The sequence below is a fragment of the Micropterus salmoides genome, unplaced genomic scaffold (genome assembly GCF_014851395.1).
Source record: "Micropterus salmoides isolate LMB-PRFRI ecotype aquatic unplaced genomic scaffold, ASM1485139v1 Ms_hic_scaffold_3, whole genome shotgun sequence".
Taxonomy (NCBI): domain Eukaryota; kingdom Metazoa; phylum Chordata; class Actinopteri; order Centrarchiformes; family Centrarchidae; genus Micropterus; species Micropterus salmoides.
The window spans coordinates 1,083,810-1,100,053 of record NW_024042261.1 but is presented as its reverse complement, the minus strand read 5'-3'; the positions used below and the strand labels follow the sequence as shown (position 1 = coordinate 1,100,053).

Sequence of the window (16,244 nt, the reverse complement as noted above, 5' to 3'; positions counted from 1 at the left end):
GACCCCGGTCACTACACTGTTAAAAAAATAAAAGGTGGCGCCAGAAAAATACCATTACATAACAGTAAATACCCAACTCGTAAAAGAACGGAAATATTCTGGCATCTGGGGCACCAGAAAAATACCGTAAAATAACAGTAAATAACCCACTCGTAAAAATACAGTAATATTCCATAATGACAAGTCTGTAACTTTAATTTTACATAAAATCTTGTGAAATTTTGGGGGCTTTTATTGTTTAATTAAGAACATATACACCTGTAAAAACAATTAAATTACCTTACCTAAATACAGTAGACGGAATATAGAACACTACTATAATACAAATAATCAGGCTTAAAATTTATAGTAGAGTGCTGCTTTTAACTGAATTTTATTATATAATTTCACATAAAAATCTTGTTAATGTAATCAATATATATTGTAAGAAAGAATTATACAACACCTGCAAATACTAGATTTTCCTTTAATAAAAACGTCAAAATACTGTTCTAAAACTGGTAATCAGCTGTGTGTGTTCATTGGACTTTTGGACCATTCTTCTAGAAGGGCATTTGTGAGGTCAGGGACAGATGTTGGATGAGAAGGCCTGGCTCGCAGTCTCCGCTCTAATTCATCCCAAAGGTGTTCTATCAGGTTGGGGTCAGGACTGTGCAGACCAGTCAAGTTCTCTACACCAAACTCGTTTATCCATCTCTTTATGGACCTTGCTTTGTGCACTGGTGCGCAGTCATGTTGGAACAGGAAGGGGCCATTCCCAAACTGTCTCCACAAAGCTGGGAGCATGAAATTGTCCAAAATGTTTTGGTATGCTGAAGCATCAACAGTTCCTTTCACTGGAACTAAGGGGCCAAGCCCAACCCCTGAAAAACACCCCCACACCAAATTTTACACACTTGGCACAATGCAGTCAGGCCAGTAACATTCTCTTGGCAACCGCCAAACCCAGACTTATCCATCAGATGACCAGACAGAGAAGCGTGATTCGTCACTCCAGAGAACACGTCTCCACTGCACTAGTGTTTAGTGGCGGCGTGCTTTTCACCATGTATCCGACGCTTTGCATTGCACTTGGTGATGTATGTTCTAGAGCTTTCTGAAGGCCACACGACGTTTGGAGGTCTGTAGCTCTTGACTCTGCAGAAAGTTGGCAACTTCTGCAGATGCGCTGACCCCGCGCTGTGATTTTATGTGGCCTACCACTTCAAGGCTGAGTTTCAGTTGTTCCAAATCGTTTCAACTTAGTTATAATACCACAACAGTTGACCTTGGAATATTTAGTAGTAAGGAAATTTCACATATGGACTTATTGCACAGGTAACAAGCTTGAATCCACTGAGCTCCTTATAGCGACCCATTCATTCACAAATGTTTGTAGAAGCAGTCCACATGCCTAGGTTCTTGATTTTATACACCTGTGTCCATGGAAGTGATTGGAACATCTGAATTCAATGATTCGGAAGGGGTGTCCCAATACTTTTGGCAATATAGTGTATACTGTCAGATCACACAGTCCTATTTATCAATGCAGTTATATTGTAAATCAAACGCTGTCAAGCTTTTTGGATGTAAGGAACGGCAAGCTAGTGTAGATCATCTGCCTTTTGCTTATTGCTCACACTTAATGGAAGAGCTGGTGACCATACCAATTATTAAGGGAAACTTACTTAATGTCTTGCAGACCTTGGATAGATATACTGTTGATTTTGTTTGCCGTTGTGTATGTTTTCCAATTGAGCAAAGAAGTGGTTTCTTTAGGTCATCCAGAGGTGTTGTTGTGCAAAGTCAGTCAAATCAGAAAATGTACTTTTGGCTTGCATACCAAAAACTTGCAAACAAATGGATTCATTTGGACTGCCAAGAAAAACTTCACATTCACACTTGTCTTTCTACTTACATGTATTTGCATCTTTTTTGTATACCAACTGAATTTAGAAATTTTGGATTTCCCCAGTTCCCATGCACACAGTTGTGCACTGCCTTGCAAGGCCAGGTGGACCTAATTCAGCAATCAGCTGTAGCACTCCTGGGGCAGAACTAGAGGACAGAAAAGGAACAAGGATGCACAGCACAGAGAAACATACAGCTGTAACATTTACCAGATACAAAAACTGGCTTTAGAAAGTCATAAAATATCATATTGAAACCAGAGAAGAAGTCTTTGGATTGTGCATTAAGTTCACTGTATGTAAAATGTATGTAAATTTTCCCCTCTCCTTTGCCTTTCATGTCTCTGTACAGTCCTATGAAAGCAAAATGCCAGCATTAAGAAATACTTTCCAATTACTTTACATTCAGATTACACTTTAACCTTGGAGCTGTGTCTAACAGTATCCAAAATATTCTTTATGTTGACCCAGTTAGGTTTCTAATGAATAGATCTGAAAATGTCGTCAATAAGGTATATAAAAACTAAACTACTTTTGTTTCAGGAGAACAATTCTTTACTCTAAAATGACTTGTATTGTATGGCTTATTTGTTGTGAGCATGGAACTGAATAAATGGGCTATAAATAGTATCAGATGTGGGTATTTGTATTGTGGTGGTACTTTAAAAGGTCTGTGGGGTGGTGATGGCGCAATGGATAAGACACATGCCTTTGCTGTGAGAAACCCGGGTTCAATCCCCGACTGTGAACCATCCACGTGTGACCTCAACAGCTAAATGAATAAATGTCTGAATTTACTCAAATTAAGTCAATTTAAGGAAGTCTGGAACTGTCATAAATAACCCTAGTACAAGATTACTCAAAACAGGTTTCTTGTATCTATTATAGGATAAATGGGTATATGTGTAATTTTTAATTGTGAAAAAACAGGATTTAAATACTTTACTTTAGGTTTTGATAATGCACCTATAGCTAAGACTCTTCAATCAAGTATCTGTAAAATGGCATTAAAATTAATCTTTCATCACAAACCCGTAATTTTACAGGAAATTTTCTTTTTTAACCCTATTAAAAGGTGTGAACGCCTGTCATTTAACAATAAATTAAATATTACCTTTCTGTAATTTTACCACTTTGGGGCAATTATATACTATGTTAATCTAACTTGTAATCTAAGAATTATAATTAAAGTCAAAAGTTGTGAAATGACAGTAATTATGGCTGTTTTCAATGATCAAAACTGTGTTTCGACAGTTTAACAATACTTGTAGACACTATATACTGATTAAAACATTTATTCAATGTTTTTATTTTCCAGATATCCATAATTAAAGGAGATATTTGTCAATTAACAAAAAAATCTATGTCAAGTTACAGAACAAATGTTTTTAGTTTATAATTGTACCAAGTTTAAGAAATGTTTTAACAGTATTAAACTTATTTTTAACAGTTTTTTATTTTAAATAATAAAAACAATATTTGTGGAAATACGGGAAATTCCTGAATGTATTGTTACAGTTTGTTTACGTCAAAAAAAACAACATTCTCTTTAAGATAATAGAAATGTTAGGTTAGGTTAGGTTAGATGTTCCACTACTGTTGGGCTGTCTAACGTCAGATGGCCTCATTCCATTTCAAACAAGCAGTTAGAAAGGGTGTTTTACAGCCTGTGATTGTAAAATAGGAAGTTGCTCATTTCATTGTATATTCCAAGAATATATGGCTGAAGATATTTAGTTATGAAATCACATTTCCTAAGAAGGTGTGAGTTTAGAGTCCACCTCTGTTCCACCAATAGGGGAGAAGTTGACCCCTTGAGACACAGCCTTTCCTCATTTGCATAATGAGGCAGAAATGCATAGAGAAATGTAAAAAGGACAGGCAGAAATATATACACTGCAAAAAAGTGTAGCTAAAATATAAGAAAAAAACACTAAATTTGAGGAGAAAATTACTTAAAACAAAAGAAATTATCTGTCCGTGCAGCAAGTTAATTCCACTTAACAAGAAATCTTAATATAAGATTGTTAAATCTTAAAATAAGAAGGCCCTGATAAGTACTCAAAAAGGTTAAAATAAGTAAAAAAGGCTGATTATTAGTTCAAATTACTTGAAATCAAACTTCCTACAGCACAATAATAAGTGAAATACACTAAATAAAAGCGAATAATTCTTATTAAAAACTGTATTCTTCATTTTAGTAACTTTAAAACAAGACAAAAATGACTACTTTAAGTAAAATTCTACTCTGTTTTAGTGAAGTATGATTAAGCTGTTTCTTGATACAAGTTTGCTCATCTTGAAATAAACCTAAATCCATATTAAAAAACTATAACCAAGAACTGAAAACCAGTCCTTATTCTTAGAATATATATCTTAACCGATTCGAAGAATCACAACCAAGGCAAGTATGTACTGTCAACATCTATTTAAATGTCTATAACAGCATATAATAACATGTTACCACTAACAGTGAGCCAGGCTTGTGGCACGGTTTTTAACATCAGCATCAAATTTAAGATGATTTAAGATTTTTTCAAAGAAAAATTAATAATTTTGCACAGCAAAACTAACTGCAATCAAAACGCATAACATGCTGCCGGTATTGCTGTGATTTTCACAAGAATAGAATCCACAAAAACAAAATAAAAATTTCTATAACAATTGACAGTGTATTAAAATGTCAAAACTTTTAAACCTCTCAAAAAGGAAAAAGTAAGTCCTTTGAGGGATCCTAAGTCCTTTTGGCAAAAAAACGTAAGGACACTGAGGAGAAACTTGTGGAGTAGCTAGCCAAGTGAAGCACAAAAAATGTTATTGAAAGACATTGCAAACAAATTAACACAAACTGACAAAATGCTGCTTGATGTTCACCTATTTTTCAATGAATGATTTCCATTCACCTATTGCTTTCTTATATGCACTAGCAGCATCTTGATCATGGATGGCATCAGCAGTTACCTTTGCCTGCATGACAGAGAGGACTGTGGCTACACATTTTGGGTATGTTAAGTGCAGAGTGTAGTAGTATGCCATCAATACAAACATTCTATCCCAGAATTCCTCCTGGGGGAGGGTGCTCACAGGAATGTTTCCCACAGCGACAATGCAGGTTGTTCCATCAAAAAGCAGCACTGGAGAGGAGAGAGGCCGCTTCTCCAGGTATAGCCCAGGATCCTCGCCCGGCTGGAATAAAACAAAAAGTACAGTGCGGTGAGGTAAAGTCAAGTGCTGTGCATCAAAACTGCTTCAAAGGGTCGTTTCCTGAACATAATTTTTAGATGAGCTTATCAGGGTGCAATTAATGATTTGAATTAAAAGCAATATCAAGAGTTAACAATTGTAATTTACTGTTGGAACAGAAGAAATGAACATGAATTAGATAACGCTTGGGAATATATTCTTTGCTCAAAATTTATGAACTGTGAACATGAATGATTAATTAATGTGTACTGAATTGAACTTTGAAGTAGTCGTCAGTAAATGAAGGACACATTACAGTGAGAAGTAAAAGGCATAAATAACAATTCTCACCTTTGGTATATGAAGCAGTGCCTCACTGGCATTTCCGAGCCGCTTTGGTGGTGAAGTTGGTGAGGGAAAAAGTGATGGAGTGCATTGAGGAGGGCGATGAAATCCACTATGGAACAGAAAAATGGCCTTTTATGGAATAGTTTGACCATGGCTGACATAACAATGGATTTGGTTTATAAAACAGAAACTTACCTCCACGCAGATCCAAGGAGAAAGGGGGTTTGAGGGCCTTCTTCCACACACCATAGAACTGCACCTTAGCACAAAAGTCTGCCCATCTTCCCTTCATTTCCTGGATGTATTTGCAGTTGGTGCTGTGACATCCCCACCACCCAGGATGCAACGCAGCTCATCCATTGCCTAGGAAAAAATTGTGCTCAATTATAACAACTAATGAGCAGGCTTAATATAGCACAGTTTGAACAGACAGGAGCACAGAGTACCAAAGAAGGAAGTTAAGAAGCTTACATTTTGAGTGTCTTTGAAGCATGCATATGTCTCAAAGATTGTCGTGGGTCGGTCTTTTTTGGAACATCTGCATCAATGAAAGCTGCTGGTGTAAATGTAAATGCTCCGTACTTGTATAGCGCCTTTCTAGTCTTTTCGACCACTCAAAGCGCTTTTACACTACATCTGCATTCACCAGTCACACACATTCATACACTGAGCCTAAGTGCTCAAACGGAAACTAACATTCACACTCATTCGTACACTGGCGGAACAGCCGCCAGGGGCAATTCGGGGTTCAGTATCTTGCCCAAGGACACTTCGACACGCAACCAGGGGGAGCCAGGCATTGAACCGCCGACCTTCCGATTAACGGCCAACCCGCTCTACCTCCTGAGCCACAGCTTGGTGTCAAACTCAAGGTCCAAAATCTGGGCAACATCACCTTGGTTGGGTTTGCGTTGGGCTTCTTATGCATGTTGCTCAATGTTTTGTAGTACCTCGCCTGTATCTTCATGTTCTGGCCAGCTAGAACAGGACAGTCAGGGAAAGATGTTAAAATGTAAAACACTTCAGCTAAAGGTTTTACTTAATATATAAGTATAAGCTTCTCGATCATAAACTGAAGTAATGAAAATATAATCATTTATTTGATATTGTTAACATCAGTGTGGGTAATGCCTGTGTCAGCTGCTAGACTGGTGTCAGAAAAAGTGTGGTCAGTACCATCTAAAACTTTAGACCTTGAGAAATAACATATGATGTGCTTAGGAATTTCTAGAATTTACTAACAATTTAGACTCTGGCTTGCCCTCTGACAGCTACCATCATAGGCAACAGGCAAAGGATAATGATGGGCTTACCAACAACATCCTCTGCAGGTGCAGTGGATGGTGCAGTGGAGTGGTCAAAGTCTTGGGCAAGGAGTCTGAACCTGTGAGGCTGGCATGGTGGCACCGCACTAATTGAGGGTATAATCCCACTTCCACTACAAGAGTTAACATCTTGTTCGGTATTATTTTCACACTATAAAAATTGAGGGCGATAAAAATAATAAAAGACAATTAAGAGCATTAATAATACAAGACAATTTGACAGTAATAATCCCATTAGTTATCCCAATGTGTATTATGTACCTTTTGAATGATGACATCCCAAAGCTTCTTTCTCCTGAGAAATTTTTCAGTGTCAGGGAAAAGATCCTTCAGGTCATCACGGATAAGCCTTTTCAAAGCTTCCTCATCAATACTGGCAAATTGATCAGACAAATACATGTTCATAGGTGAGACATATTTCAGCTCCCAATCACATTGTTGTCATTTTTTGTAGCCCAAGACAGAATGTTTGTAACCCTTAAATTATTATTTTTATTCTAATTGTCAATCTGCATGAAAGGAACATACTGCAATATGATTTTCAAAATAACGCTTGCCAAATGATTCTTACTTGAAAGGAAAATTGAACCTTAGCCCTTTTAGAGTTATGTCTAAAACAAATTAACTGGCAAAGGCAAAATTGACCAATTGGCCACGCTTACAACAACATTTTCACTCAAGTTGCTTCTGACAGCCCCAAATCTATTAATTCCAATCACAAAACTTTTGGTAGATCCAGAGACAGAGGTAATTATTAATGTTAACTGATTCAATAAAAAAAAAATGCATTTTGGGAAATCAGAAGCATTATTTGCAGAAATAATTATTTTTCTAAAAATTATTTATTGTAATAAACCATAAAATATGAACTAACACTGGTTTTATGAATCTAGTGTATTGTTTAAGAAACCAGTATTAGCTGATTGTCTCACTAATGTTATAGTTGTTTTCCACGGTGCAGCATGGCGTTTTTATCCAACAGTGAGATACAAAAACAGTAACTAACACTGCTATGCTAATTAGCAAATATTAATGAAAAACACGACTTACCCTCCAACACCGACAGTATGGTGTATCCAAATCGTCCATGCCAACGTATGAGGTCTCCTGCTCGCCCAAACCTTAACACGCAGTACCGGTAAAGACCCACAGAAAATACTGTAATTTAAAATGAAAACATAAAACAGAAATATATTCCTCTTAATAAACAGTGTTTTAAAATATCAAATATCATGATCTAAAAAGTTATTTAATTTTGAAAATTTTATATATATTTTTTTTTAATTAACAAGATAACGTACAAAACTCTTGTAAGGAAGGAAAAAAACACCATAAATCAACTGGTACAATACAATCACTGTCTGTGCAAATAAAAAGGGAGTCTTACAAACACCGAAAATAAATGAATACACAGAAAAGGGGTCTACTAGTTAGGCAAAAAGGCTATAGAAAAAAAAAATAAAGCCTCATTTAGTATACCAGAGGAGATTTATCAAAACAATAACTGCCTGGATATATCACTACACATCTTTCTTGCAGTTTTACTAGATTTTCCTTTTCTCAGTGATGAAAAGAAAATTTTAAAATCATTCATGAACCCTGAAAAAAAAGGCTTAGGAGATTTCTACTTACTACAATGGATGTGATATTTACCCATGAAAACAGTTCACTAGATCAGATGAGGATGGATTTACATTGTCCAAACAAAAGATAATGTGTGACATGTTAAAAATCATAAGTGACAGCCAGATCGGACGTTAAATGGAAATAGTATAATACAAAGTAGTAGAATAATTTCACTCACTTTCCCATCGTCCCTCAGGCTCATGGTCATATCAGGGGGCGACACAGCGTGCAAACGGAGCATCATGGTGGTGTGGAGATGTATTGTCTGTTTTGTCTTTGTTGCTTTAAGTATGAAAGTGATCGTTAGCCACATAAATGCAATTCATGGTCTTACTCAGGATATTTTGGGTTTACTGTGGAATTGATGGTTGTGAGCAAGACTTCAGAGTTTTTAACTCATTCTTTCGCCACATTAAATGGACACCCTCCGTATTTGATGACTGGATGCCCACCAGGGGGTAATTGTATCAAGTTGTGGTTGAGGTAAAGTCCATGCTGTTCGTGCATGTGTTTGTTTGTAATAAACTATATTTTCAACAGATGCTTTATGTTATTCTTAAACCAAGTAACTTGAGGTTGTTACAGAATCTAAAAACAAGTTTTATTTTGATGAGAGCCAGAGCAAGAACTAAAATAACATTCACTCAATTTTAAGATCCCCAGACTAGTTGAGACAAAAAAGACATGTCCATGATCAATTTAAGATTATGCCATGAATGCAAAGATTAAAAACAAGTAAATAACATTTATAACAAGATAATCTATCTAACATATCAAAATCAAGTGCAGAATTATTTGCAGTGTAACCATTGAAGGAATGAAGTTGCCACCGTAGATAGCAACGATGCTTTTGGGAAACGCACCCCGTGTTAGCTGTTCAGCATAAGTTACCATGGCAGTGTACCCTGGTAAGAAGTGAAGTGGAAGTGATAGCAAGATAACAAATTCTTACTACATAAAGCTAAATAAAAATCTCTCACTAAAGCTACTTAAAATTACAAAGATTGCCGAGAACTACTGATTCTTTTCTTATTCAGCATCCAAAAACCTGTTCTCCTTTTACTCTCTCCTCTACTCTGCTCTCCTGTCAAAAAACAATAATCAGATGAATCATCAAATAAAATTAATCGTCAATTAACTAGAATATATTCATTCAACATATATAATCTATAGTGTGTGTGTGTGAGTGTAGGAGCTCACAGAGAGTATTTGTATAAATTAAACTGTTGCAAACAGACGCACCCGGTACCAGGGCAGCCGGGCTGTAGGCGAAATCGCTGAATGAAAATTTGTGGCTGACCCGTTGGAGGGTACCAAATGAAAGGTCTGACCAGCCGGATCGACTGAAACATGCGAGGTCCTTATTGAAACCGAAGGGATTATTACGGCCCAAGCATGAAACGTGTGAGGTCCCTATTGAAACCGAAGGGATTATTAGGGCCCAAGCATGAAACGTGTGAGGTCCCTATTGAAAATGAAGGGATTATTAGGGCCCAAGCATGAAACGTGTGAGGTCCCTATTGAAAATGAAGGGATTATTAGGGCCCAAGCATGAAACGTGTGAGGTCCCTATTGAAAATGAAGGGATTATTAGGGCCCAAGCATGAAACGTGTGAGGTCCCTATTGAAAATGAAGGGATTATTAGGGCCCAAGCATGAAACGTGTGAGGTCCCTATTGAAACCGAAGGGATTATTAGGGCCCAAGCATGAAACGTGTGAGGTCCCTATTGAAAATGAAGGGATTATTAGGGCCCAAGCATGAAACGTGTGAGGTCCTTATTGAAACCGAAGGGATTATTAGGGCCCAAGCATGAAACGTGTGAGGTCCCTATTGAAAATGAAGGGATTATTAGGGCCCAAGCATGAAACGTGTGAGGTCCCTATTGAAAATGAAGGGATTATTAGGGCCCAAGCATGAAACGTGTGAGGTCCCTATTGAAACCGAAGGGATTATTAGGGCCCAAGCATGAAACGTGTGAGGTCCCTATTGAAAATGAAGGGATTATTAGGGCCCAAGCATGAAACGTGTGAGGTCCCTATTGAAAATGAAGGGATTATTAGGGCCCAAGCATGAAACGTGTGAGGTCCCTATTGAAAATGAAGGGATTATTATAAACAGTATAAATACATGAAATATGTGTGTAGACTACCAAGTGGACTAGGAGAAAAATATCTGTACAACAGATCAACAACAATCTTGGAAAATTACTGACCAATCCTAAACACTACCCTCCCTCAGTTACTTATAAATAATAAAACATGATTATTATCAAAACAGTTGCAGACTTTTTTTCTGCAACATGATTAAACAATTAATCAACAAATAGTTTCAGATCTTAGCTGTAGTTGGTGCATTGAGGGAAATGGGCAATGCTTAGGATTTCAATTGTAATTTCCCATACTTAGACAAATCTGTGGGCTTAACAGGTGTTAACCTGATGAAGGTTGTTCCCCCTTTCTTCTGTTCCAACCTTCACTCTTCCTAATGAAAACAAAAATGCATGCACAAGCAAAAAAGTAAGAATTCACATCCAAAAGGCAATAAGAGAAAACCAACAGACATGCCTAAACCCTATCATTAAAGGTTAGGTGAACTGGTACCTTACCTTACCTTGAAGTAATACAGTAATAACTTTCATAAGAAGAGAACAGAGAAACTTCATTTTTTTACACACCATAGATCTTAAACTTGTGGTGTCCTAAGAATTTGGGACACCTTACTACAATATAACTGCATTTTGCATTGCTGAAAATAACTGAACTGCCTATTCTTTATTTTAACAGGCATGCTACTTAGATGAGTACTTTTTAGTTTTAGGTTTCTATTACTCTTTGTAGCCATAGTTAAAATAATTACATTAATACCATACCCTTCCTCTTCCACAACCTCCATGTGCAGTATAAGTCAAGGTACACAGTGTTAGAAGAGGAATGGGGTCCCAGGGACACCTCCATCCAGGGACAAGTATCAAGTCATGCATTTTTCCCATAGAAAGTGCATTAAGAAGAAACTCAGGACATACCACAGTTTATATTAGACCACAGCATTCTTAGGTGAGCAAAAGTAATGGAACAAATAATCTTAAAGTAAGTACCATTTAATATTTGGTGGCATAACCCTCGCTTGCAATAACTGCCTCAAGCCTGCGACCCATCGACATCACCAAACTGTTGCATTCCTCATTTGTGATGCTATTCCAGGCTTTTACTGCAGCTTCTTTCACTTCTTGTTTGTTTCGGGATGTTTCTCCTTTCAGTCTCCTCTTAAGGAGGTGAAATGCAGCTCTATTGGGTTAAGTTCAGGTCATGCAAATTCAATATGGATCATTTGTCGTGGTGGACACACGGATTCAACAACATCACACAATGGGCGGTGGTAATTATTGTTTTCTAGTTTACAAAACGTCCCTTTATCATTCATTATAGTGTATTAGTTCCGATTTTTTGTTGTCTAAATAACATTGAATTGTTTGTGATATAACTGTCATTTTATAGATGAAGCAGGCCAGTTTTAAAGAATGGCTCAAGGCGGCGTTAAATAGATTGTTCCTGTAGTGGCGATCGTACCACCAAAAAAGCCACTTGAGGGAATTTGATGTTGTCTCCAACGCATAATGGTGGGAAAAATCAGGTCTGCCATGGCGGACACTTTATTTTGTGCTGAATAAAATTACTTGCACAACACTGCTGCTTGCATTACTGATGTAAACTGAGTAAAACACAAAAAACAGTAAACACAATGCTAACGGAAGGACATGACAAAATCCATCACCAAGATACACACAGCTGAATAGCTACAACAGTTCCTTTTACGTTTTTAAACCCTTTACGATATTTTCTTCTTTTAAATGTAGGCTATTTTCTGTCATAGCAGCAAATATTATTAGTAAAAATAATTATGAATCAGAAGACTTTCAGTCGTTACCACGGCAATGATACCTGACTACAGTAAGTATCTAAACCCGAGGGGTGTTTGTTTGTTAAAAAGCACGCGAAACCTTTGCTCTTATTTCTTTTGTAATTGTAGCCCAATCTCTGCAGCATTTCATCCCTGGAGATAAGGTTTAATTTGTTAGTGTTGCATTATACGGCTACCAGCTGAAGTTGCAGTTTGCAGGTTTGTATGTTTGTGTGTCTCACACTAAGGAATGCATCTGATCCACTGCCCCATCATCAACCCTTATCCAAAGTTTCTTGAGAGAGATATGTCAAAGAAGGTAAATGTTACCTTCTTCTGTATGGATGTTACATGCAGGTAATCCTCATTGTCATATTGCAAACCCAACCCCATGATTTAAAGTACAAGGGTCTCCAGGATCTAAGTAAAATTTTCATTTTAGATGTCAATTAAAAATGGATCTTTGTTACACTCACATGATGCTGCTCCTGCTTTTTAGGTACTGGCCCTACCTTAACAAAGTAGCAGAGGGGTTACCAGAGCTTCTGCCATTGACAGAAATGAGGGCATTCCGTAGCGTCATGCATGCCAAAGCCCATACAGCAAAACGCAAGGTATATGCAATAATTTTAAATCTGATGTGGTTGTAGCTTTGGGGAAATAATAGGTCAGATGAGTTGGTATCATGAGATGTTTTAGAGATGATTGTATGTATTAAAGTAGCAATCTTCAATGCAAATGATTTCTTTTTACATTTGTGCATGTCATGCCTGATTGGATAATGTTATGTCAAAACTTCTGAAGAACTGCTACATTAACACAGACTGCAGCAGTCATGGAGGTGGAGGGCACTACAGAGCCAGCCTTTGTGGACATGGACCAGGGTCTGACTCTGGCCTGCATCGCCTTCCTCTGCCTGCTGCTGGTGGCCATGATCATCCGCTGTGCGAAGGTCATCATGGACCCCTACAGCGCGATCCCCACCTCCACATGGGAGGAACAGCACCTGGATGACTGACACACTCAAACATACACATGAATATACACATGAATATACACATGAATATACACATGAATATACACATGAATATATACACATGAATATACACATGAATATACATGTCTTCCTGAAACCACACATGACCAACCAGCAAAGGCTCCACATAGAAAAAGAATTCTTCATGGGTTCTGCTGTAAGGCTTCTATATGAAACAATTTGAAAATTAAAAAAAGTATAAAAAAATTAAATATTTTCTTTTAATAGTAGCACTTTAGAACATTTAAGTTATTCTAAAAAGATGAAGACACACTTCAGAGTCTCTTTAAATGTCTCAGGAATATCTTTAGTTTGAATGTACATTCTAAAATGGTTCTATATTACAAGGCAGAAGAACCATCCTGATACTATCTGAAATAGTTTTTAATTCTCGATTATTTTCTGAAATGGCTCTGTAGTACCACAAATCATTCTGCTGTGGTAAAGGTAAAAAAAACTTCTCTATGGTACAGATCAGAGTAGAGAAATACAAACAAGGCAACCAGGCAAGAACATATACTGTAAGATGTATACTGGGAGGATGAAATGAAAAGATTGCTTTATCCACACATTGAGCGACTAAGAGGAGCTGCAGGGATTCTGTTTGTGGACAAAGCCAGTGATGGAGTGAGATCGCAATTTCCCTTTAAATCTGTACAGGCTGGAATGCCAAACAGAAGATGAACATGAAGAGAACTTGTAAAATTCTGTGAAATACAAGCATGCTTTGCTTTTACACACATTTGGAAAATGGAACAGAAAATATGAGAGGTGCATGGTACATGGGTTGTCATAGTTTCGGTAATCATTCTGCTTGGTAGTATTGGCATGCTCACCAAGTGATGCGCTGGGATCTGAGGAATCACATGACGAATCACAAATAAAGCATAATCAAATCACCCAAACTGTCTTTTAGATTGTTTGTCAGCACTTGGTCTCACACATAGTCAATTTGTTTAAAAAGTACAAACTATTGACATGTTAGGTAGACCTCTAACATAAAGTTTGTCTATATAGCTGTTACATAGGTGCTCAATAATTGCTCATTAAAACATGTGAATGTAACCAACCAAGTGTATTGTCTTATCCACAAATGCAATTCAAATGTATGGTGTACATCAACACACATTTTCTTTTATGTGGCTGTGCTGTAGGAGGAACTGGATCCCTCTACATCACAGAGTACGGTCTAGACCTGCTCTTTTATGAAAAGCGCTGTGAGATAACTGTTGTTGTGATTTGGCGCTATATAAATAAAATTGAATTGAAAAATTGAATTGAGTTGGATAGCTTACTTCCACACCTTCATCTGTTAATTACAGGGAAACATTAAAAATATGTACAAATGATTAAAAATGTGCAAACTGTTGCATCCTTGTCAACCACATAAGCAATAAAATAAGACAGTTTATAAGGACTGGCCTTTATTTGTCAAAATGTATTTCCATGAAGGTTTGCGATTAAAACTTTCTTTCAGGGACTGAAGGCAATACACTTATCACTTGATATATAAACTACACATTATGGGTATATTCTAGGATAACCAGGTTCTGCTATTAGCAAGCTATTGCATGTATTTCAATCTGCTAAATGACTTGTACAGGCAGTTTGGAATAAGCTGTACTGTAGCGTCAGTTTGTGACGGTAAAGGCAGGTATACGATACATCACAGAAAAGACTGAGTAAGGACGTGGTTGGAGTGAATGGAGGGCCAGAACCCGGACTTTGAACCAGGAGAATGGTGTTTGTTTACAGTGTGAAAAAAAATTATACTGTTTATTAAAAACTAGTTATTTTATTTTATAGCCTATAGGCTAAGGATATTTCTTCTTCAGTCGCATTATGATGTAGAAGTGAGCACTACAGGCCTATTATAGCCACATATGAAAAAGAAATATGAGAATATACTTATTTTGCAAGATTGCGTCAAGCTGGAGGAGCCACTCAATCACTCAAGATTCTCCCATTTCTAGATTAAGTACATCAGCATCAAGGAAGCATTTTGTTTTGGGCTGATTTGAAGCAGCTGGTTACCTGAGCAGAAAGAAAATACTCTAAAATGGGTTTTTTTCTCGCGGCTACGACCAGGGTGAGCCACTACGGGGGAGCCGGGGGGAGCTGTACTCCTCTTAATTAGACATGAGCTTCCCTGAAAAAAAGATTTGTAATATTTTGGGGGGTCTCTAATCGACAATATGCTATTTTTGCCAATCATTTCTATTTGTCTGTATGATCCATGGCGATACACATGCATAAATCAGTAGCGGGTTTCATCCAGCCAGAGAGATCACCGACCGCAGCACACCAGGTCGCTCTGCAACCTCCTCTCTTTCGCACTGGAGGCTCTCCAGTGCCCGCTCTCTCTCCGGCGTTACTTGTGTTGACAGTGGAGCCGGCGCACTGGACAGTCAGTGGTCTCAGAAAATCTCAGAAAATAAAGGTAAGGTTGAAACAGTAGAAAGGTTGAACGAAAATTACCCGAAACTTTTATCTGTGTATAATTCGTTAATATAGGCCTACAGCTCACCGAAATAATTAACAGTTCATATTTGCTGTGCACCATTGGATGTATCTGACTTAATTTTAAACTGAAGAACTCTTAAAAGCAGAGAATTCTCAGGAAAGATTCCTGTTCCAGTTGCTAGTGAGTTACAAACTGAACTTTGAGCCAATAGCAGCCTCCAGTACTGCAGCTGTTTTTTTGGATTCAAAAGCATCAAACACGGGACTTTTTTATTCATTTATAAAAGACAGAACATTCTTACCTTGTATAACAACATCATACCTGTATTGACATGTATTGGATGTCTCTGTGAACTGGCAACGGGTGCCAAAACCTCAGACACCCAAGCAAGGCACTGAAAATTAATCCTCAAAAAAACAAGGTTTTAATCTTTCAAAAACATTCCAGGCTACAGGGAAACACCGACAATTTTAG

General features: G+C 37.4%; 1 protein-coding gene across 1 annotated transcript; it reads left to right on the top strand.

Annotated features, from left to right (window-relative positions):
• Positions 1-13,102: 13,102 nt before the first annotated feature.
• LOC119882748 (cortexin domain-containing 1-like) lies at positions 13,103-13,325 on the top strand. The gene has a single exon (XM_038692992.1). It carries the CDS (start codon positions 13,106-13,108, stop codon positions 13,286-13,288), a length of 183 nt encoding a protein of 60 aa, XP_038548920.1. The 5' UTR covers positions 13,103-13,105; the 3' UTR covers positions 13,289-13,325.
• The last annotated feature ends 2,919 nt before the right edge of the window (positions 13,326-16,244 follow it).

Excerpts from the sequence above, each read along its gene's own strand:
- LOC119882748 (XM_038692992.1), top strand. The coding sequence starts at position 13,106 with ATGGAGGTGGAGGGCACTACAGAGCCAGCCTTTGTGGACATGGACCAG.